The sequence below is a fragment of the Monopterus albus genome, unplaced genomic scaffold, assembly GCF_001952655.1.
Source record: "Monopterus albus unplaced genomic scaffold, M_albus_1.0 scaffold11.1, whole genome shotgun sequence".
NCBI lineage: Eukaryota > Metazoa > Chordata > Actinopteri > Synbranchiformes > Synbranchidae > Monopterus > Monopterus albus.
In genome coordinates, this window is record NW_018127891.1 from 1414732 (window position 1) to 1439271 (window position 24540).

Below are 24540 nucleotides of genomic sequence, written 5' to 3' on the forward strand. Positions count from 1 at the left end.
GCATTGGACAGTCTTCTTCAATGAACTGTTTTGGGTGGAGAAGTCTGTGAACCAGCTGTGAAGCTGTCCCACATGAAAAATATCCTTTCAGGTGTGTGTTGAGGCACCTCTGTGCACTGTGGCTCCTACTTTGTGACAATAAAATGAGTCAAAGCCATATATTAAAGATATGTTTATCTATATTTTTGATAGATGGCTTTGATTTATTATGACTGGAATTGTAGAACTAGAACAAAATGTTGCAGATCACTACAATTATACATCACCAAACATGCACGTCGATGACCAGCAGATCCTATGAAACTGGAATGTACACTGACTCTCAGCATCCCTGGAGCCCACCAACTGCTGACAGAGTCATTGAACGATACAATAACATCTGAGTGCTGTACACAGAGGCTGTAGTACTCGGCGCCTGTTTTCTGTCTTGTCACTTATATTCGAGCAGCAGACCACTCTACACTTTGGATGACAAGTGCAGTGAACTGTCAGGCTGGACAAAAAACTGCCTGGATCACTGCTCAGCATCATGCCGATCGCTGCCTCTCAGCCGCTACACGGCCGGGGACCAACCAGCCGGATCAGGTCCCACTAGGCATTCACAGCCATCCACCAGTAACACAAAGAAAGAACCATGCCTAAAGTCTTGTCTCAGCCTCTGAACTGAAACAAATCAGGTCTATGGACCTTTCTGGGTTAAGTATTGTCAAATTACGGGTATGGACGTTTAAAAGATAGTTCAATGCCTGGTGGTCGGGTGCGATAAAACAGTGTTTTGACAGGGGGGCAAACACTTGTTCACACAGGGCTCTATAGTTTTGGATTTTGTTTTCCCTTAATAATAAAAACCTTCATTTAAAAACTGCATGATGTGTTTACTTGTGTTATCTTTGACTAATATATAAATTTGTTTGACGATCTGAAACATTACAGTGTGACAAACATGCAAAAAGATAAGAAATCAGTAAGGGGGCAAACACTTTTTCACACCACTGTATGTAAGTGCTCCCCTGTAGTCATAACGTATCACATCCAGATGCCACAGGAGATTCGGCGAGTCTGCCACGCGCTGCAGCTTTCGTTTGGAGCAGATTGACTTGCCTGCAGAATTTTATTCAAACATTTGTTCATAATGTAGAAAACACAGTAAATGTCAGTTTCAGCCCTGTGTTGAGCATCGGTGTAGAAATGTCATTGTCTTGTGGCATGCATGTCCCTGTGGTGACATTTAAAGGTTAAAGGCCTTTGCTGTGCTGATTTAGCAGCAGTGAGCAAAAAGAGCTGCATATTTATGTTTATCAGAGGGCAGGTGCAGGTACTCCTCAGACAAAATGCAGTTAACTTGTCAAAACATGCTGTTGTACAAATGACAACACATTTACAAGATTCAGAACTAAAAGTATTAAGGCTAACTTTATATTTTTATTGACAGAATATTATTTCTGAAAGAAAATGAAACATTCACTATGCTCTTTTCACTCCATATTGGATGATGTGGTGTTGTGGGAACTGATTTAATATGTCAGATAATCTCTTCATAACACAAGTTATGTTGACAGAATGATCTGTAAGATACAAAGCCAAAAATTCTCAGATTAATTTACATTCAGCTTTCATGTTGCTGATGAAATAATGTTGAGTGGTGGTGTGTGTCTAAAGGACAAAAGGACTGTACTTAAATTTGTAAATTGGCTCTCTCTTCCAATTTTTCTCCTTCCTCCATTCTCATCTCAGACATCATGAAGTCAGAGGAGAGGCAGAAGCTTGCCAAGGAGCGGAGAGAAGAAAAGGCCAAGTTTCTGGGTAAGTGGAAACCGGGAAGGGGGGGGGGGAATGCCCTTTACACAGGCAGAGAGCTCCCCCTAGTGTCAGGGCGAAAGAGGCTACTGTTTTGCATTTGCTGGTGCGTTGCCAATGGCTTGACTGTGGGCTACAGATGGTATGCACATGTCGCACAAAAACTCAGACAGGATAAGAGGAGTTTGGGAATCTGCTCCAAACTGAGCCAAGCCACCATTTCCAGCCTGCTGAAATATCCATGTTATTCTATGTCAAAGCAAGTGCATATTCTATTTTGTGTACATTATTTTTGCTTTAGCATCTGTAATCTAAAATTATTTCTGCGCACTGAAAACAGAGCTGAGTCACCAGAAATACAGAAACAATCTTCTACAGTGTATCCCAGCATAAACCGATGCAGTTTGATCACTTGATGCAAAAAATGCCCTGAATGACACAAAGGACACAGCTGCACTTCTTGTGTCAGTTACACCTGTGTCTTTATTTTCTTTCACATAAGGCTGTCACATTATCACACGGCTACATGCTGGTCGTGCACTGCTTTGCATGATTGACAGTTGTCTTCTCTCTCACCCCTTCCTCTTGCAGAAGAGCTCAGCACATTGCAAGGTAAGCCACTCACCTATCTCTATGTGGTGGTGGTGATGGTGGTGAAGCCCATTTGTCGTCATTCTGTTTGATTTGGATAGCTCAACCTAATGGAATCCAGTAGTTCTACTTAGAGCTGGGCAGTACACCAGAAATCTATCAACACTGGAATTAGGAATCATAGATCTGTGTTGGAGGTTCTTTCCATATGGCTTCCAAAAACCACCCCCTTAGTTATGACATTTACTAATGTGTTTTCTCAATAGAGCAAAGCAATTTGCAAAATAATAGGTTGCTTTTAGAAGATACAGCACATATAGTCCTTAAAAGAGAGCTCTGACTGGAGTAAAAAATCAGTTCTGTCATATTTAAGAAAAATACCATGCATAAGCATTACAATATTGAGTTTTGGTCACATTGCCCAGCCCTAGTCTTTTATTCATTTAATCCTCATGGTGTTCCTTGTCTTAAAATCATGGTTGTCTTATTTTCTCTTTATCACAGAAATGTGTCTCTCTGAACATCATCAATGTGTTTTGTTACAAAAACCCATGCAGCCATAGACTGATCATACAACCTGTATTTACATGTAAATAAATAAATACTGGTTGTTAAACATGGCTCAGTGACTGACCCACAGCTCACACATAAGATGCTGCGTGCCATTGCTTGACCTTTGTTCATCTATGTGTTGCAGCTGCACACAAGCCTGAAGTTTTTGGATTTTGTATATGTAAAATATCTTTTTAACCTCAATGATTCTAGCTAAAAGATTTGGCAAACACAGTTTGTATTTACCATGTTTGGATTTTTTGTTGTTGTTGTTAAAATAAGCCATAATCTTAATGCATGTCCTTGCATATTGCAGGTTTCTTTTGAGCTAGTTGTTCTCATACTTTCAGTAATGCCATGTTGTCTAATCCAACTGTGTGTTCGACAGCAGTAAGATGAGTTTGACAGATTTAATAGTGCGGATCAGTCTAACACGCCACATGGTACGGCTCTGATCTAATACCCTCGGTCAGACTTGGATAAAAGATCCCACCAAAGCTTGTGTTTACAGTATCGGCTTAAAAAAGCTCTTAGCTTATCAACCATCCCCAGTTGTATTTCTAGTTTAGTACGAGGCATGGTCAGAAAATCCCTGCATATTCTGGCTTGCATCTTACTGGTTCTTTAGCGAAATGGCTGTGACTGCACACAAGCTACGCTCCTGTTTTGTCTGCCCTCAGTGGGATAGTATAAATATGTTATGTCAGGAGGTTTATAATTATTTGATGATTTTACTGTAGTAGGTCTTGATGCTACTTGTCAGTGCTGATCACTGTCAGGAGAGACTTGAGAAATGCATTTTAAAGTAATGTCAGCTTAAGACATTCAGATTTGAACACCCGTTTATCATTTAAAACCCTGAAACAGCTGCTAAAAGACTGATGATAAATGGCACTCTGAGAAAATGTGTAAATCATGAGTGGGAACAGCCTGTCGAATAACTCATTCAGATATTCAATTGAGTGTCACTCGCTGTCGAAGACTTTAAGTTTCCCTTATAAGTAGGAAGGAAATCTTATTGATGTGGAAAGGCATGATCAGTCTGAGGGAGCCTTAAACTTTGTGTTTGAGGCAGTTTCATCTCCCTCTGTTCTCATGACAGCGTAACAGGTGATTTGTGAAGCTGTTTCCACTGCACTTCCCGTACAATGTCATTCCCTATAGTCTTGTACCACTGGAAGGTAAAGATCTGGCTTTGAGGTGAGATGATGCACTGCAGCAGATCCTTGCATCAAAGCTGACAAGCAATGCCTCTGTACAGCTCAGCTTTGTGTTTCCCACTCAGATCGATGCTGAACTGTGTGCTTCTCAGTAAATTTTATCCTGTCTAACCTCCAGCATCTCTGTAGTGATGTGTCACTGTAATCTGAAGCCCAGAACCAGTTGAATGTGTTGTGTCAAGTGCTTCAGAGGATTGAGTCTTATCATTTGTAGTTTTTTTTTTTTTGTAGTTTAAAGAAAGTGAGGCAGCCACAAAATGCCCTGTCTGAATAGCTCAGGGGCAAGGAGGCAATTTCTATATCAAAGTATGTGCCTTGTTGAAGTGCAAGCTTGATTTGATTAGTGTAGTATGAAAGTGTCACTTCAGAAGTACTGCATCTGATCAGCCTGCCATTATGCATTATCTTGTGAAAAAGCAGAGCAATTGAATTTCTTTTTTCCAAACACACAAAGAGTTTGAAGTGAAGGGCAATATACTTTTTAAAGGCTGTTTTAAATGAGAAACAAACACCGGTGAGACTCTTGATATTTTCAAGTTTCAAAAAGGATTTTTGAAGCCTATCAAAAGGTATTTTTTGTGTGAAACTGTGGCTTTCAACAGATATCATACTACTCTTTCAAGACCAGATGAATACAGACCTTTGAAAGAATGCATCATTGAAAGATCATGTGTGTTGTTTAGAAGCACATGGAAAAGAGAGTTCGGGATCATTTGACCTTTGGTCCCTTGATCCCTTATGTAAAACTCTTACCACCCATGTCGTCTGTCCCGTCCTAGCTGCCAAAAAGACCCAGTGGCTGGAGAAGGAGGAAAAGGCACGGCAGCTTAGGGAGCAGCAGCTGGAGGAGCGCCGCAGGAAGCTCGTGGAGCAGCGGATTAAGGCAGAAAAACGACGAGCCGCCCTGGAGGAGAGGCAGAAACAGAAACTGGAGAAGAACAAGGTATGTTGGGACTAGAACATAGGCCATGTTTGAATTAATTTGGTATGTGATGGTGTAGGAATGGTGATGATTACACTTTTTCCCCTCTTACACTGCACTGATACTCAGAGGTATCACCCAGAGTCATTTACTATTGGTCTTAATGCCCCCCTTCACTGCAACAGCAGCTGAACTGGGTCTGTTGTGATCAAGGGATTTATGGTTTTGCTTAGTGACACTCAAGCCAAGCAGGTGCTCGAATCTGGGTTTTTCAAAGCACTATGCCACCCAAACCTGCATATGCACCCATGCATTTGAAATGACTGGTATGTATTGCTGTATACTTTACAGGAACGCTATGAGGCAGCCATCCATAGGTCAACTAAGAAGACCTGGACAGAAATCCGCAAACAAAGATGGTCCTCGGCTGGTGCGCTAATCCAGAACACCAGCCAGAAAGAGGGTGAGTTCGCTGGTCCAACCTTACACATTCTCATAAATCATAATCCATGAGATGGACTAATTTCTTGTAAAATAACTGCCTCATTTTGCTAATGTGAGGCAGTTGATGCAAATTACTTTGTTGGAATATAGTATTAGTGCAGTTTTACTTGCTCTACATTCTGTTGAAGTTCTTATTTGTCATTACTTGAGTTTCATTGCCAGTAACCCCAGAAATCCATTGGAGGTAAATTATTTCAGTCTGTTATCACCTCATTCAGATAAATTAAGTAATATATGGCTTCGTTTGATTTTATTTTGATTTATTTATTCTTTCAAGCATGTAAAGACAGTTGATATATCAACACACATAATTTTACACATATCCAACAAATGCTAATCCAATATCGCTCACTTTTGTCACAAGATCCTGGATGCAGGATGTCTTTTCTGTTAGTTAGGTGTTTTATGCTCATTGCTGGGGCTGGCATATGATGATGGATACTGTCAGGAATACTGCTCACCGATTTAGACAGCAGAAGTGGTTTTGTTTTGTTGCACTTTAATCGGCTGTTCCTTTTCTACATTGGTCATGTTCCTCTTTCTTCTGATCCGTTATCTACTGCAACATTATTTCAGGGTCATTAGCTCTTTATCATAAACAGACTGTTGATTGCACAAAGTGAAAAGGTATTCAGCTGCTTTATTGCAACAGTCTCAGTAAGCAGGGTTCTAATGACCGGCAGGAAAGGTGAATATGTTGCCCAATGATGCTTCATTTGAACTGATAAAGTCCTGTCAGTCTGTACTGTAGATTTGATGCGTTACCAGTGCAACTTGGTAGATGCTTCTGTCCCTTTGTGCCAAGTTCATAGTTCAATCTTATGTCATGCAATCTCCTCTGCAATATGCTCCTGGGAGTTACTGATGTTCAGATCGTCTCTCCTTCTTTCGTTCCTCAGCAGCATGCTGTCTGCCAAATGATGAAAGTAAACAAGAATAAGCAGTGGAATGGCTGAGAGTTTGGCATGTTATTTAGGAAATGCTCCAAAGTATGTGTCTTGGCCTTTGTCGAAGAAGCATACTGCCTCTTCCACCAGCCTTTGTCGAAGCATACTGCCTCTTCCACCAGCCTTGTGTATTTAAATTACATTCATCCTCAGCCTGTTTTAATGTCTCTATTACTGTAATGTTCTCTGAATCATGGCTGATCACATTTTAGGAAAAAGAGTATTTATTTGACTGCAGTGTATTAAAGGCAAATAGACCGGGGAAATGTTGCACATGGACAATTTCACGGATTTAACATTTTGCTCTTTTCTGAAGTGCCGGTTCACGCCATCTGCCTTGACTGAGTGTATGATTCCCAGGAACTGCTTTCCATCACTTGTTTGCTTGTCATGGTTAGTTTGAGATATCATTCTCTTTTAACCGGACTTGTGTTGGTGGCTTGATAGGTGGTTTGTAAAGGTTCTCCCTCAGCATGTTTGACTTGGTTTCTGGAATTGGAATTGTTGTGGCCTAGATATGAAGCTTTGTTAATTTTTCACGTGGAATTTTGAAAGGAACCTTACCTACCCCCAAATCACAAAAAGCTAATTAAACTTGGAGTGCTTCATTGAACATTTCCAGAAAATATTTGGTTAATCCACCAACTGACAGCAGTTTCCACTTGCTACCTACCAAAAAAATAATGACAATACACACTGTACAGTAGTACCTTGTCTGGATCATCCAGTTTCTGGAATGACACACCGACAGAAGTGTATCTTATTTTGTTTGTTGTGAAGCACTATATAAATAAAGTTAATTATTATACTTCAACATGAATACTTTTGCAATTTAAAGTGAACTGTAGCCTTTGAGGCATTCAGAAACATAATACATCATTTATGAAACATGTTCTGTGCCTTATGTGCTATAGATGCCGGCGTACACCACTGAAGTCTAGATGAAGTGAACATGTGTACTGTGGTCTTATACCCATGGTCAGCCCTCAGGAATCTGCATTAATTGGAGTGTCGCTTTCATTGAAAATATGGTGGTGTAGTTGTCTATATAGTGAGTGGGTGCATGTTTGTACAGGCGTCATTAAAGGGTACCCCCCTCTTCTCTCAAGCATGTGACATGTGTGAACGTGTATGGCGCTCTTTTTGGCTTCTTAGGCAGATGCTCTGTGTCGGCGGTCAACTTGCCCAAACATGTGGACTCTGTTATAAACAAGCGACTCTCCAAATCCTCCGCCACGCTCTGGAACTCCCCAAGCAGAAGTAAGGCAACATCTGGAATGCCCCCCGCCCCCTTTTTTAAATGTGTCATCACACTGCCACCGCCCATACCTCCGAATCCATCTATCATTATTTTTTCAGTTCCCTCTTCCCCTTTCTGATTACAGTCCCTTTCCTGTGCTTGATGGTTGATAGCTGACCCATTTCCATCTTACAGTATTACTGTGGGTTTTTTGGTTTTACTCTCCAGAAATTGGGTCAGGGCTTTGTTTGACATGCTCCGCATGCTCATATTTTAATATGGGTTATGTACTGTGTTCATATTTTGTTCTGCTGTCTTTTTTTAATCTTTTTGGTTGGTACATTGTGTGGTAGTGGCCATTTCATTCCTGGTGTTGTGTGTCTGTGTGTACTCGGTCAAATGGATCCTTGTGCGCTCACTTTTGTCACAAAAGCCTGGATGCCGGATGTCTTTTCTGAATTTTGTTGGTTGATTGATATGGAGGTGGGTCTGATTTATACATGACAAATATTTCTTTTGAATCAACCTTTCTTTTTAAGTGCAGATCTGTTTGTACCTCTGAAGTTAATCAGGTCACAATGTACTCTCGCAAAGAAAAAGAAACTTGTGAGTTTGAAAAAAAGTTAAGTTAAGGAGGGAGCCAGTGAGTCAGCATTTTTACAGGAGATGGTGTTCCAAAAACTCCCTGGAGCACGAACTGTCCTCTGTGCTGCTGGGAAAAAAAATAGCTGGGTAACCATCCTTGTTGCTCTCCCCTCTACCCCAATACATTGGGCATTCAGTAAAGCATCGTTTTTGGCCTACACCTGAGCCAAACAAAAAATACTGAGCCTCCATGCCTTTTATTTTGTGCAAGGCTGTAATTATAACTGACTCACTGTCTAGACCAGCCTAAAACAGACTCAAAGTCTCAAATAACTCTTGGGTGGTACCATACAGCCCAGGGTTATAGCAGAGACGTAAATGGGCTCATTTTCCTCCTCACCTCCTCTCATTTTTTCTTTGGGTGGCACTGAAGTGTTTTTGGATTCTGTTTGCTTAAGCCTTCTTAATGTCTTGTAGAACATGAAAAATTGTCAGTTGTCATTTACATCTGGTGGCAACTTTTAGACTTCACATTTAGTTCTGTGTTTTGGTTTTGAGGGAGAGATTTCAAATGTGTGTAAGTTCCTCTAAAACTTCAGGTCTGACCTCAGTTTGTGGCAGATACCATAACAGACCTCTGGTTCAACTGAGACATATCCTTTAAGCAAACTGATAGACACAGTGATTGTTTTTCCCACCTGCAGCCCGTAGCCTTGCCCTGAGTCCATGGGAGAGTAGTATAGTCGACCGGCTGATGACGCAGTGCTGCCAGTGTCCTCAGCAGTGGCAAAGATGGCCGTAAGTTGAAAAATTAACAGTTTAACATCTGTTACATGGTAAATCAGTTATACTGCTGTGTGAATGTTTGCGTGGTTTAATTTTATGTCATACACTTCAGACTCTCCTCTCTGCCCCCGTTCGGCCTCAGCCAGTCCCCTCACCCCATGCACCCACCAGCCCCACCACCGCTGCTCCGACCGCTGGAGGGTGACATCCAGCACACCTGACATCGCCCAGCGTCAACACAGACGGAGCTACACACCAGTATGTCTGCTTAACTAGCTCTTAAATCTTTCTAAAATATAACCTGACTCTTTCAAGAGACTCGTAAATAAGCACTTTTCTACAATAAGAGCGTAGCTAAAGAGCCATGAAATCTGTAACAGCTGACTGCTTCTGCAAGTGCGTTTGCTCCCCTGACGAAAATTTCACAGTAGGTTTACTTTTAAGAAACTACTGCAAAGAGCTCCAACCATGATCCCTGACTAGACTTTTTCTCTTCTTTTCCCGTTTTTATTATAACTGAATGCTTGCTTTGAAATTCACAGTAAATGATTCAATTTGAGTTTGTTCATTTCCATCCTTTGTCATACAGATGGATAAAAACAAAAAGGAAAAGAGAGACAAAGAACGGGAGAATGATAAGGAGAAAAGTGCCCTCACTAAAGAGAAGGTGCTCAAGAAGAGGCAGTCTCTACCCAATATGAGACATAGACCTGACCCAAGGTAAGACATATAAATCATTGGCATTTTTCTAGCCAGTTTTACTTAAAACACATTCATTTCACTTCAGTTTAAAGTCTATTCATTTAGATTTTATTCATAAAAAAATATTTACCACCAACAGTTGTTTCATTTTACAATATGGGCCAAGAGAAGAAAACGGGTCAGTTAACTACTCAGTAAATCGGCTTCTCTGTAGCAGTACTGGAGATATAATCACATTAGGGCTGAAACAAACAGTGAATGAATCAGTCAATCAGAACGTTTACTATCAACTTGTTGATAATCTATCATTTCAGTAATATTTAAAAAAAAAAAAAAATCCAACCATTCTTTGGTTTTAGCTTCTCATGTGTGAGGCTTTTTATGCTTTCCTCTATTTTATATCGGTGTAAATTAAAACTGAGTTCCTTATGATAGACTGGCAACCTGTCCAGGGTGTACCCCTCTAGCCCAGTGTCAGGACAAGCAGTATAGATAATGGATGAATGTTTTCATCCATTATCTAACCCACACAGGCAAAGGGAGAACATGCAAACTCCACACAGAAAGGCGCTGGATTGCCCGGGGCTTGAATCTGTAACCTTTGTGCTGTGAGGTGACGGCGCTATCCACCGTGTCACCATGCTGCCATTTCCTCTTCAAAAATATTACTTTAAACTGAGAACTATTTGAATGAATAATCTAATGTTATGCTAAACAGAAAAGTTATTTTGACCTAAGAATAAAGGCAGCAAAGAGCCTGGCAGAGCTGTCGGTGCCAGAGGCCCGGAGGAGGAAAATAAAACATTTCTTCAGCATAATGGAAACTTTTCGTCCAGGAGCTGCATTGCCTGTGTGTTGCTAGGATGCTGACTGCTAATGCATATTTAAGAGAGGCAGGGTTTGAGCTGAACATGTTTCCTGATGTCAGGATTATTCAAAAAAATGTATCACTTAAACTAATATTTCTTTTATTTAAAAAAATTATATGGGCAGCTCTGTTTGAAAGCTTTAGAAAATCAATGGCCTAATTTCCCATCAGTCTTTCATTTGCCCCCTTGTATTTTCCGTTCTTCCAGTCCCAGTCCTTTAGCGAGACAACGACCATCATCTCCAGCCACACCTAAGAACAGAACTGCCTCTCCCAGCCCTGCTGCCTCTCCCAAGCCTTCATCAATACGTGGGAGCCCGTCAACCCCTAAAGGTCGGCCCAAACGAGCCAGGACCCCTGCCAGGATAGACCATCGATCCTCCAGTCCTGTTCCCCTTGAGAGAGTGAAGGAGCCTCATAGGATTGCGACCCCTGAGAAAAAGAGTGAGTACCAAAGACAGTGTTGGCTATGGTCAGTATGCAGAAGTCTGTCACATTTTGTACAACAGGGATAAAATGTTGCTTAAACCTTAAATCTTGAAAATGAGTGCTAAGGGTCTTTCTTGGCCTTGGAATTAAGAGTTTGAGAAAATAATCTTCACTCAAGGTCCACTTACTACATTTTTCCAGACTTGCATCTCAGTTTCCTCAGTTGCCATGGAGTTGGCTTGGTCGTCATCACGTGGTCAGCTTGTTGTTACTTGACTGAAATTTGATAACAGTTCTGTTTTACTCATATGGTGCCAATTCACACCAACAATCATATCACGGCACTTTACACTGGAAGGTCTAGACTTTAGAGTTTTATAGGGAGAACAAAACAAATCCCCCTTGAGCAAGCAGCTGGCAACAGGAGGAAAAACTCCCTTTAACGTTGGAAACCTCAGACAGACCTGGGCTCCTTGTGGGCGGCCTCAACTAGTTGGAGTGAGTTGATAGAGGAGAGAGAAAAGAAAGAAAAGCAACAAGACAACAGACACTGGGCAGGTTAATGTGGTCGCTGACTGCTCATCAAAAACGTAGAGCTCTGGGATACTTGCAGAAAAATTCAGAGAGAGGGGGAGAGAGAGGGTACAAACTATGGGAGAGAGGAGGCAGTAGTGGTGGCATATAAAATGAAGAGGGGGAGAAGAGGTGCTCAGAGCATCATGGGAGGACTCCAGTCTAGGCCTATAAGCAATGGGTGGTACACCAAACAAACCCTATCTTACCTGATAACAACTGCACCATATCCATACACTGATTAAGACCATGAGAAGTGGCCAAGGCCCCAGAAGGTCTAGTAAGTGGACTATTTAGATTTCATCAAGGTTCCTATACAGTAACTAACAGACTGCACTTGGTTACCACTTTGAATATTTGGTCTATTTGTCATAACATGCAGCACATCTGGATTTTGGGTAGCTTCCCTCTGTTACTGAGTCATACTGTATTTTTATCATTTTGTTGTAAACACACTAGTTGCTCACTGTCTGGCTCAGTCTCCTTCTGTGACGGGTCAGAACAATGGATTAAATGGAAAAAGTGAATTGGCTTCTGTAAAATCTGTTTTTCTTCAAAGGAACAGTGAAAAAAATCTTACCATCTGTTCAATTAGGCGTGAAAATACAAAGCATGCAATGAGTGGGCCACACTTAGCCCTACAGTCTGTGTCTTCTGACACATTACTCTAAGAGGCTGCACTAATCAGCCTTAATTATGTAATTACCAAGTTCTCAGGCTGAAGCTATGGCTGTTTACATACACTGTAAACAGCCTTTCAAACAGCCAATAGGCACTCCTTTGAGAAAGCATCACTTTAAAAGTCATTAATTGTAGAGAAACATGAAGACTGACAAAAAGCATTTAGTCAGTCTTTCTACAATACTTTTCCTGTCTTAGCTTCCTCTGTAGTTCCTGCCATCGTAGTGTCCTCGGCTGCCGCCTCATCCCATGTATCAAACACACCAGTTACAACCACAGCCACTTCCTCCTCACCTGAGCCAGTCCACTCAGCTACATCTGTCCCTGCTGTATCACCTGCACCCTCTCCCTCAGCCAAGCCCATGGCAGGCACCAACGACCCAGAAGAGGCCGCTCGAATACTGGCAGAGAAACGCAGACAGGCCCGGGAGCAGAGGGAGAGGGAGGAGCAGGAACGGCGTGAACAGGAAGAGAAGGAGAGGTAAGAGGGATTTAATATGCCTCAAAGTACAACTAGAGAGAGTCAGCAGCAGTGTTGACCTTGCAATGTCCAAGATCTGTCGGGTTTTGCATTCAAAGTGTTTGGGGCATGATTTTGTTGAAAATGCTTATCCTCAGCCTTATGCCCAACTAATTTAGGATCCTGAGAGAAGAGCGAATAGCAAGGGAGGCAGAGGAGAGGTGGCGCAGGGAAGAGGAAGCCCAGGCCATGGCTGAGGAACAGCGGAGGAGAGATGAAGCCCAGCGCCTGCAGGCAGACCAGGAGGCCCAGGAGAGAGCCAAAGCAGAGCAGGAGGAGAACCTACGCCTGCAAAAGCAGGTATACAGACCGTCAATTCCCAGCATGAAGAGAAAGCACCTAAAATGAGGTCACTATTATTATCATCAAGTTTACATCAGCCATAACATGATGACCACCTGCATAACACTGACAGGTGCCATTATATCGTGATAGTGTTATTCACTTCACCCATCAGTGGTCATCATGTCATGGCTGATCAGTGTAGTGTGTATTATTATACTGCACTGTGCAGGTCTGATTAGTCATAAGGATAAAGGTAAAGGAAAATGCAAGCAGTTGAACCCCATTACAGACACAGGGACCATCAAGCACCACTGTAACAGTCATCACTGGTGTTGCAGCAAAGGTCATGACATGCGTCACACTTCAAACCTACACACTCCACTAACTTTAGTAAACAATTGGATTGGATTGTAAAATGTCACATTTGCTTTGATGTCATACTCACCTCATTAGATAACAGGCTCATGCAGTAGTTTCCATGTCCATGAGATATTGTTGTCCTTAAAGTCAAATAATCAAAACTTGAGCCAGTAGCTCCACAAAATAAGCCATTTTTACATATTAGTTTGTAAAACAATGTGAATACTACCAGTTCGCTCTGTTTGTGGATGTTGCCAGGGGGAACCAGAGGAGAATGACAGTAGAATCAAATTTCCAATGAAATGGGGAACATGGCTCTTACAGTATTTTGTTTATCCTCTTGACCTGTAACAAGATCAACTGTGGTGAGGTGTTGTCTGTGAATGGTCTGTAGTCCAGCCCTTACAATTAGCAATTTGCCACCCCCTTGTGGTCTTTCACAGAAGTGGCTTTTGTGGTTAAGCATGATCTAATATTATTATGCAAAGGCTTAAAGTTTTGTATTTTTCCTCATGGGTCCTCATGAGGCTGTAAGTGTTGAAAATAGATCTTTTTGGTTCAGAGGTACAGGAAAATATGCCCTTGGGTTGTGAACAATAATTGCAGGGAGCAACCACACCCTTGTTATGTAAAAGGAATGTCATTTTGGCAGAGTTTTTTTTTTCCCTTCTGCTGGCATTAGAACTGTGGTTGGATTCTTGTCTATGCTTATTTCAGAAAGAAGAGGCCGAGGCTAAAGCCCGGGAGGAGGCAGAGAAGCAGCGTCTCGAGAGAGAGAAACACTTTCAGAAGGAGGAGCAGGAGAGGCTGGAGAGGAAAAGGGTAGGGCAACTCATTTGTCCACTCATCATTGTACTTTCAGCCAGGTTTTAAATTGATCCATTTCAAAGCAGAAATGTGCTCCCCTACCTAGACTGACAGAAATCAGTCGAACTAGAAAAAAAGACACTTATCAGAGGTTTCCCTAAAATCCTAATCTCAATTTCAGGTAAGGAGAACAGCCATAAAATACCCTTAAATTGTTTCTGCTCTGCTATCAACTGCATACATCTGAGTAACAAACTAAATTCTGCAGTAAATCTACAAAAAGCTCTTCTGCCTCACTGGGAGTATTTTATTCTGGGTATAGTCCCTCTGTGGTCTGACTTTTGAAACTACAAAAGCAGGCCTGAAAATTGAGTCCCTGCAACCAAGATGAATGTTGTTTTTGGCTTATCCTAAATAGGCTCTCTGCATATCATAATTTAATAGGGCTTAGACTGTGAGCTTATAGCTGTATATAAACACTAATAAAGGAGAGTGTGCTGTTCGAGACATCTGTGTGTGGATTTGTGCAGATCTTCTCGTGTGTGCATTCTGTGGCCATGACCATCTACTCAAGTATACCACCCACATCTCCAGTAAACTTGCGTCGCTGTATGTTAGCTAAGCATTTCTTTCCACTCCTGATCTTCCCTGTGTGAAAAGCTCTTGTCTAAGCATGCCCTGGTTAAGCCCTGGCTTAACCAGCCCAAGCCTGGCTATGAACTGCAATAAGCCTGCAACAACAGCGTGGCCTCTACACCAAAAACTTACGGGTTTATCATTGTTTGTGTGTTCTACCAAAACTCTTGTTGTCAGCAAGCACAAGTGATTAAAGAATCCTGTGGAGCAACACAGCACATAATTAGACAAGTATTTTTGGTTCGGAGGCAGATGTTTTGCAGCCAAACTAAATTCCAGAGCCAGAAGTGTGTGAGCTGTCTGTGAATAATCTTGGATCTTAAAAATCCTCTGTTTTTACGAGTGGCAGCTGCAGTTCTGGTCTAGCTGTCTCAGGATAGCTGTGTCCTCAGACAAAGGTCACATCTTGTATCATACCTCTGGCTTCTGTGGATACAAATTAGCCAAACAAAGTGGTTTGAATTTTAGTATAGCAGAGCCTCATCCTGCTTCCTCTATCCTACTGTTCACTGTTTGTCCGTCCTACGCCATTTTTCCAGCCGAACAAAAAGTGCTGCTTCATTATTGACACAGCCCTTCACCTGGAGACTTGAGCCTTGGTTTGACTCAGTGCATTCACTTTAAACATAATGGCCTTAGAAACCTGAAAGACTTTCACTGGTGAAGAGAGGTCGAGTGAAATGTGAAACCTCAGTTTGCAGCAAAGCAGTCTGACAAGGTGCGTGGGCTCATCTAGCCCCCTTTTAAGTTAAGCAAAGCTATTTTGTTAGGATTGGTGTATTTACAGCTTTTATACAAACTTACTCAGTTGCTCATAGCATAGTTAACTTGAAACAGCACAGAACACATAGAAACTGTAAAAACACTAAATAGGTTCTGTTGATATTTGGTTCTATGTGGTATTTCCCCTGGTCTTATCCCCCTCTCCTTCTCTCAGCGCCTAGAGGAGATCATGAAGCGGACACGCAAGACGGATGGAGGTGACAAGGTAGAGTGCCTTTAAATTTTCACCAGAAGAACAAGGCAAAACTTAAATTTTCAATAAATTTGACTGAAATTATCTTCCATCTTCACAGAAAGAGACTAAGTCCTCTCCACTAGTGCATGGCAATGACAAAGAGGCAGAGAGCAGCAAAGGTAAGCAGAACATCAGTCTAGCCACAGTGGTGATCCCTGGGTCATAATCAGGTGTAAACCCCTGATTTAGGATAAGTGGCCTAACCAATCCTCTGTCAATGTGTTACAAAGGGATTTGTGACAGTTACAACCTACCTTTTGGTCATAAAACCTGTGCTAAAAACTAAAGGATTATGGTCTGTGTAAACCACCACAGAGACATCAGACAAGCCAATATATACTTCAAGTAAGGCTAACGCCTCCTTTTCTGTGGTAGAATACTCCATGTGTCCGTGCAAATTCTCAGTCATACAGGTCATAGTATGCAGAAAAAAATGTAGAAGGCGGCATCTGTGGGCTCCCCTGTGTCTCCAATAGTTGCCAACCTGTACATGGAAGAATTTGAGGACAAAACCCTGTCTTCCTTTACTGATACCGCTCCCAGCCACTGGTGGATGGACACGTGAATGACACATGGGTTAAAATCAGGACCCAGGAGGTAGAGGCTTTCACCAAGCATATCAACTCTGGATATCAACATCAAGTTCACTCAGGAGGATGCCAAAGATGACTGCCTGGCCTTTTTGGACTGTGCAGTCCACATAGGAGGAGACAGAAGCCTTAAGGTGGAAGTATATATCGGAAACCTACACACAGACCAATACCTTCTTTTTGACTCACACCATCCACTTCAACACAAATTAGGAGTTATTAGAACTCTAAATCACAGGGCCAGGAAGTGCCCACAACTGCAGAAGGGATCAAGGAGGAGGAACTACACATCTAGAATGTCCTTAAGGTTTGTGGATACCCTAAGTGGGCCTGCACCAAAGCCAGGAGGAGGCCCAACAGGGAGAAACCAGAAACAAGAGGGGATAACAGTCATCCCTTATGTGGCCGGTTTATCAGAGAAGCTGAAAAGGATTTTCTGCAACTACAATATCCCACTCAACTTTAAGCCAGAGAACACCCTTTGACAGAGACTGGTCCACCTGAAGGACAAACCACACAACACCTCATCCATCTACAACTCTGTTTTGAGATCGCTACCCACACCTTTCCACCCCAATTCACACTAGGAGTTGGTCCACATGTGAGGGTTCAAAGACAGGTAACGACACTCACCGATACCAGACCCTAACGGCTCAATCGTTGGTGGATGTTGGTTGCCATCGAAGAACTGAAACACCACCCCGTGGGATAAATACCTCCTGCTCACCACCAGTCAGGCAGAACTGATGAAGCCTTTTGGATGTGAGGTGAAACGTTTTCTACCTAAAACTACGTCCAGATGCTTTCTTCTAAATTTTTCAGAATACTCCTTGTGATGATGATGATGATGAAGTTTCTTAGAAAAATAAGGAATCAGGTGCTTCAGGCCCTTAGTACTCTCCTGGAGAAGAACAGCACCCACACCGGCATCACTGGCTTCTACAGCCAACCTAAAAGGTCAATCATAACAAGGTGCTGCAAGCACCTGAGTCCGAAGGCGGACATGTTTACTCTGCTCAAATGCCCACTGACAGGTGTCTAACCATTAACTTTTGGACTAAGTATGTAAATCAGTTAGAAGCTTAAAGGTTTTTACAAAACACCCTATAATATTCAACCACTGGTGCATAGTGGTGAAGTTCAGTTCTATTCAATGCAACAGGAAAAGCAACACTAGGCAAAGCTCTGTCACTCAATTCAACACTGGATAACGCCTGTGAGGGCATATCTGCCACCAGGCTCACAATGGACACCACCACTGTGGGCACTGCAGTGTCACTCTCGGGTACTGAGTCCTGTGAACTTAGTACCCAACAAAATGGTTCATCTGTCACAGTAAGGCCTTAACATGTTAATATGACACTGTATGATCAAGCACAAGCAAAACTAAATCCTAAGGACTCCTGAACCACTTCTCTGGTAGCAAAAAGCAACACATGAACCCTGTTGTTCCAGTCTTTTTCAAACTCCAAGCATTCAATGTGTAGCATTGATTTTAATAGCTGGTGAAACCGCTCTAGTCCACCCTGACTCTCTGGATGGTTCGTTCTTGAATGACAATGATTGATAAGTTGTTTCAAAACACGAGACAAAAAGTTCAAACCCTGGTTGGTTTGTATTACTTTTGGAAACTCAAAACATGAAAAAAAACTTTGTCAGTGCCTTCACAATAACAGGAGTTGTAATCTTGTGCAAAGGAATCGCCTCAGAAAAGGTGGTAGAAGCGCACATCACAGTCAACAAAAACTGGGAATTGAACTGACAACAGCTGATCACAGCCTGTTTATATGGTTCACACACCACCAGCAGGGATACAGAGGAGCAGGAGGAATAATGTGATTCAGCTTCCCAGGCAACTGCCATGTATGACAAAAGGTACAATAATGCACCACATCTCTCTTCAAGCCAGGCCAAAAAAAAAGCCATAATATACATTTTCTTGATCTCCAAATGACCAGTAAGAGGATTATCATGTGCTAGATTTAAGATTTCACAGTGATATGGACATGGAATTACAATCCAAGTCATAGTGCTCCAGTCATCTCCAGCGGGGGCAGTCAATAGTCCATTTAGGCATCAAGTTATTCTTTACAACATAACCTGTTAAGTTCTTTGCATTCTCATTAGCTACTACAAGTTCAAACAATGGAGATTATGTAACATCTTTCCTCTACTCATCAATCATCTTGTCACGAGACAAACATTCAATCATAGGACCCCTTGCTCTCACCACATCACCAGGCTGGGAATTAACTGAAGGGACTACCCCGTTGTCTGAGCCACAGAGGAAACTGTCACTCAAATCAGCGTCTTCCTCATCTTCAGCTTCACGTTTGGACATAGTTCTGGTAACAGAAAAAACATTAGGATATTTTTGAGCCAGCTCATCCAAAGATCTCTTTGCACCTGGGACCAGTGTAACATCAGGTGTAAACAAGCTTTACCAACCACAACAATAGAACTCACACATACTTAGGCCACTGCAGCGTAGCAGCCACACACTCAAACAAAATGAAATATTTGACAAAATCCTTTACACTAAAAGGAGGAACCAAATGGATATTTCACCAGAATCAGGGGTAATTTGAGAAGTGACCCCAAGGTCCAATTCACACAGACAGATTTGTGTTTGTTCTTCAAATACTTCGACTCCTTCTCTGGCAAAGCCAGCTCTGACTTTCACAGCCTCACTGGCGCTTGGACTTAATGGCTCAGGTGTCCTTGGCATACTCTGTAATGGAGGCAAAATACCTTTGTCAGCCAAAGCAACAGTTCTGCCTGCTTCCAAAACGTAATCTCTGAAATGCTCAACAATTAACAACAAATTATCCCTTGTGCACTGATGCAACCGATCCAAACTAGGCACCCCAAGAAGCTCCTGTAATTCAAACTCCATTTTGGAACAAAACAGGTCAACGCACACCACAACCTGTCTAACTGCAACTCCTAGCTTACAAATCACTGCATCCAACGTGGAGCCAAAAGCCAACTAACCCATACCCAGTAAATGATCACTGCTCAAAACTCACTCACAAAACACCTAGAAATTTTATTTTTTTACTGCCACTAAGCCAAAAAAAAAAAAAAATTAAGATGTCACCACACAAAACTGAAAACTACTTCAGTGTCACAGAGTTTGCTTTTCAACTGTTAGACAAGCCCCCAAAATTATGTTAGGTCGTGTCTAGGGCAGTGGTTACTAAAAATATACCAGAGACAGCAGCTGCAGGTTGATAATGAAACTAAACTATCCTTTCTTGTGTGTCTCCCTTTATCTCTTGGTTTTATTTTTCTTTCCTTATCTTACAGGCCCTGAGAATAATAAACATAAAAGACAGGCAGGTCCAAACAAACAAAAGAGGGAAGCCACCCTGCCAACCAGCCACGTAGTGGGTTATCGGACCAGAGCGCTCCCCTAATCCTAAAGCATGACAATTAAACCTAATGTAACAGGAACAGACTATACATAGTAACAGTAACCAGCTGGTTTCCACCTCTTACTGCTTCAATTAGCAAATCCACAGGAACTACATAGTAAATTTTAGACTTTCTGACTCGTGTTATAGCAGATAAGCTTATTTTACCTATCCCACCTTTAGACTGCTATTTGATGACACATAACTGCACTCACTCCTCTGCTTCCATATGTTGGAATAAAGACAGTGACAGGTATGGCTTTTGTTCTCATATGACTCATTCACATTGAGGCATTTTGTTTAAAAGGGTTAGATTATATCTTTGCATCATATCCTGTACAGCTGCAGTTTGAGTTGCTTTTCTCTGCACAACAGGACCATGTGTGCCTGCTTGTTGTCCAAGCCTTGGGAATGTGGGAGTAGTGAGGAAGAGTGGGTTCATGGCAACAGCCTGGAGCAGTTGTCAAATATTTACTTTTGACACAAGCAATAAAACAAGAATACATTTGATGTTGCACAGTGTTTGCCCTTAACCACTCTTTACAGTGTTATAAGACAACTAGTACGCCCTCCTTATCTGAGCTTCCATGTCTTGTACACTACAGTAGATGAATAAAATGAAAGGGAAGGAATGTGGTTTAGGAGATATGCTGTTTATAGCAAAATTACCCAATTCAAGACAATAGCCAGTCAATGGTAGGGTGACACGGCTGGCAGGCATGACTCCATCCTAGTTAGGGGAGTGTAAATGTTTCTGAACCACATGTCCACAGTAGAGCCCAGTAAGGTTCGCTGTATGCTTGTTGTGGAGGGTGCTGCAAACCCCTAGTGCACAATCAAAACACCCCCACACTTATATCACTACGTGGTGTGCTGGCCTTTTTTTTTTTTTTTAACTGCACACAAGGCTGGCATGCTTAACAAATGGCCTGATTTGATGCAATAAATCATCAAACCAACTTGCACACACATGAAAATACTTGAAGAGCATCTCGTCATCTTTGAGGCGCATCGGTTTCACAAATTTAATTAACTCTTCATCTTCTATCTACATCTAGCTTAGAGGACAAACAGACCATCATCTTGGTTTCCCGTATACAGTAAATACCACAAACACAACAGCTCCTCTTTCTCATCATCATCCACATATTCATTCCTTCTACATTGCCGAAGTGCAGGGACAACTCCGCAAAACCTCGCACTCTGAGAATGAATTCGTTGATGGTTGTGGGCCACACGCACATGGTTGCAGAGGAGGCCACGTGTGTAGTGACACATGTAGCATGTAGCCCCTTAGGGATGTGATATGCCTATCCTGACGAAACAGTTAGCCAGACACAGCTGGTTGATCATTCAGGGTAGGGAGGGCTTTGTGTGATCATGCTGACGTGCATGGTGAACACTGGATAAACTGATATTTTACTTTGCTTTCTCTAGAATCTGTTGACTATCAGCCAAAGCCAGAGGTCATTGTGGCCATTAAGACTGAAAATGGACAGACCAATGAAAGGTAAAGCTACTGCTCTCTCTTCTTTCTGTTTGTGCTAGATGCAAAACCACCATGTACAGTATGAAACGTTTGTGCCAGAAATCCAAGCTGGGAGTTGACTAATAATCAGATCTGCAGGAGGTTTGCATTGTTGTAAACCGTTCATGGAAAACACAAGAAGCCACACAGTTCAGGCCCACTGTAAACAGCTGTAATACTGGAAGAATTTTTTGGTTTCTAGAAATGTTTACTTTTGGTATTTGAACACATTTTGGGGTAGATTTGAAAAGACTTCTGTAACTGAAGAACAGTGGAATGACTCATTTGTTGTAGCATGAGTCATTCTGACCCATCTTAAGTATAACCATACTCTCCTTCTGTATTTGCCCTTTCCAGCAGCCACTCAGTCCAAATGGTCAATGGGCTCGAGCTTACAAGACATGAAAATGGTCTGTCCACCAAAGGAGACACCACTCATTTTGATGACATCATCCATCTCACCAACCATGGCAACGCCACTAACGGGGCACGGGATAAGTCAGAGACCAGTATGGCCACTGAGCCAATCCTCTCTTTTGAAAGTGAAGAGTCATTCATGAAAAAGACAGGCCCAATAAAGCCTCAGCATGTTGCAGGTACAGAGTTATTACACCCTGCTTTATAATACACCAGAGAGACCACAGTGTAATGAAAACAAACATGATGTCAAAGACTATAAACCTAATGTAAGCTAAAATGAACAATGAAGATATAAAGGGAACAGAAGAAAGGAAGCATTAAAGCAATTAAAATATGCATACCAACTTGGCTAGTCTGAGATGTTCTGGCAAAGACTTCCACAACTGGTGAAACTGTGCAGAGAAGATCTGGTGGTTACCCTTTGTAGTGATGTTATGGTGGCAAGGATGTCTGGTAGGAGACCACTCTCTTGTCTGTATAATGAATGATGGCAAGCAGGTGATTAGCCTAGCTTAGCATAAAACCAGAAGCACAGGAAAACAGACTACCAACACAAACACTATAAAGCTCACAAAGACATTTTAACTGCAACTCCCAGTAAAAACACGTTTTTGATTTTACATTTCATCTTTTTCTAATAGATCAAACAAATGAGATAAAGCATGTTAATTAGTTACATTTAGAAAAAAGTAAAATTTTGTGTTGGTGGATTTTCTTAACCTCTGGATATAGGTAAGGCAACTTTATTTATATAGCACACTTCATACACAGAGGCAATTCAAAGGCAAAAGCACTGATACTAGAATAAAATCAATTAATACGAAATGAAGTTAAAACATTAAGATAAAATCATACAATGAAAATAAAAACAAATATATAAAGTAAAAGGTCTGAAACAATAACCTAGCAGCTGCAGTGCAGTAATAAGTTGTCCTCAATGCAACAGATGAAACAAAAGTGCTGCATAGAAACCAAAGGCACGGGAAATATTTTCAGTTTAGACTTGAAAGTGGCTGGAGTTGGGACACGTTTTCAGTTGTCAGGAAGTCACTTCCATCTACAGTCTATGTGCAGCATAGTAGCTAAAAGCATCTTCGTTCACCTAGTTTGGTTCTGACCCAAGGTTCTACCAGCTGGCTGCTTCCTAAAGATCCGAAAGCCCTGCTGGGTTTGTATTCTAGCCAGAGAGCCAGGTTAGCCTCTGCTTCCAGTCTTTATACTGTGCTAATCAGTTGCTGGCTGCAGCTTTACACTGATTAGCTGCAACATAACAGGATCTGAGTGACTCTGACAAGATCCAAATTGTGATGGCCAAATGACTGGGTCAGAGCATTTCCAAAATGGCAGATCTTGTGGGGTGTTCCTGGTGGAATCAACCTTCACACCTAACTAGTGGCAAAAGGAAGGTTTTACAAAATGTTCAGGTACTTCAAAAACGTTTTCCTCCCTTTTTAACTATAAAATATCTAAGTTGATTCTGAAACTCAAAGTCAAACAGTGCAGAGGCAAGAATGTGTTATATTCCCTTGTCTCTTGTTATAAGGTTCAAGTATAACGGCCGTGATTTGGATGATCTAGAGAAGTATTAGCTTCTAAATGAGCTCTAGTGGCACCCCCACGAGGGGAAACCCATAAAAACACATTCACTTTACATGTATCAGTAGTCAAACTGTGACATTTTGAGTGAAAGGAACTCTATATGTACCGATGAGCTTTTTTGTCCTTATCGGCCTTTAATAAAAAGTAGCTGCAGGAACAACCATGGTTTATTTACAATGAGCTCATGTCCTGAGCTGGTTTTAAACTGCTAAGTTGACATTGCCCAATAAAGACTGAGCACAAGGTACCATAGTTAGAGTTTTTGTCCTTGGCACGATGTGACCTCGAACATGAACTTCCCCTAGGGAGAGGATTGTGTAGCATGGAGACTCCACTTACACTCAACAAAGGGGTGGAAGAAATAGTGTAGGAAAGGTTGAAGAGAAGAAGGGTGTCTTTATATTGATGACATCTTATATTCAGCAGCCCTGCTAACTTGGGCAATGCACCCAATGAGGAATTCCAAGTATGGTTGAGCTGACAATGCAACCCTGTCCACAAGTGCTTCACCGCCAGGGGTCAGAAACAGGACCATATTACCTGGATTCAGTTCCCTCCTAGTGGCAATGTCAGCAGCACCCTACTCTTCCCCTGTCATGCTAGCTCCTCACCTTCAGTCTCTGTCCTGAACACAAGCCAGCAGTCAGAAATACTATGGAAAAGAAACTGACAACAGTTACCTTTGCTAGCCCTCTAATTTTAAATCCTATTTTAATGAATAATACATTTTATTTATTTGTGTCATGCATCGAAGTGCCCAGTCCACATGCTCGTGACCCTCCACAGGTGGAAGATAAAAATCCTGCCATGCCCAGTCAGAGTTGCTGAGATTAATAATACTGTTGCTCCCTCCATTCATTATGAAGCATGGTTTGGAAATGCTTTGCAACAAACCAAGTGCTCCCTTTTCCTTGCTTTTCCTTAACCAATAACCACAAAGTGATTTATTTCTGCCTTAACTGCT

The 24540-nt window shown here is 41.8% G+C and overlaps 2 protein-coding genes across 6 annotated transcripts in view; one reads left to right on the top strand and one right to left on the bottom strand.

Moving 5' to 3' along the window:
* The window catches only part of map7d1a (MAP7 domain containing 1a), a 48743-nt gene that overhangs the window by 22793 nt on the left and 1410 nt on the right, over nucleotides 1-24540 (top strand). The window contains 17 exon segments of the mRNA XM_020590075.1: nucleotides 1735-1803; nucleotides 2389-2409; nucleotides 4940-5103; nucleotides 5434-5545; nucleotides 7689-7793; nucleotides 9063-9114; nucleotides 9116-9156; nucleotides 9257-9402; nucleotides 9734-9864; nucleotides 10923-11158; nucleotides 12596-12878; nucleotides 13037-13217; nucleotides 14280-14384; nucleotides 15943-15993; nucleotides 16082-16142; nucleotides 21467-21539; nucleotides 21915-22153. Coding sequence (XP_020445731.1) covers nucleotides 1735-1803; nucleotides 2389-2409; nucleotides 4940-5103; nucleotides 5434-5545; nucleotides 7689-7793; nucleotides 9063-9114; nucleotides 9116-9156; nucleotides 9257-9402; nucleotides 9734-9864; nucleotides 10923-11158; nucleotides 12596-12878; nucleotides 13037-13217; nucleotides 14280-14384; nucleotides 15943-15993; nucleotides 16082-16142; nucleotides 21467-21539; nucleotides 21915-22153 — 2070 coding nt within the window.
* Nucleotides 11056-24540, bottom strand: part of eva1ba (eva-1 homolog Ba (C. elegans)) — a 95691-nt gene continuing 82206 nt past the window's right edge. For 2 of the 5 annotated variants that reach the window (XM_020590079.1, XM_020590080.1), the window contains exons 5-7: nucleotides 22319-22450; nucleotides 11332-11419; nucleotides 11056-11146 (exon numbers count right to left, since the gene is read on the bottom strand). The gene's annotated coding sequence lies outside the window, so the exon portion shown is untranslated. Of the gene's footprint in view, nucleotides 11147-11331; nucleotides 11420-13678; nucleotides 13703-13791; nucleotides 13908-16153; nucleotides 18959-22318; nucleotides 22451-24540 lie in introns of those variants that run through there. The other 3 variants (XM_020590081.1, XM_020590083.1, XM_020590082.1) reach the window with 3 other exon arrangements.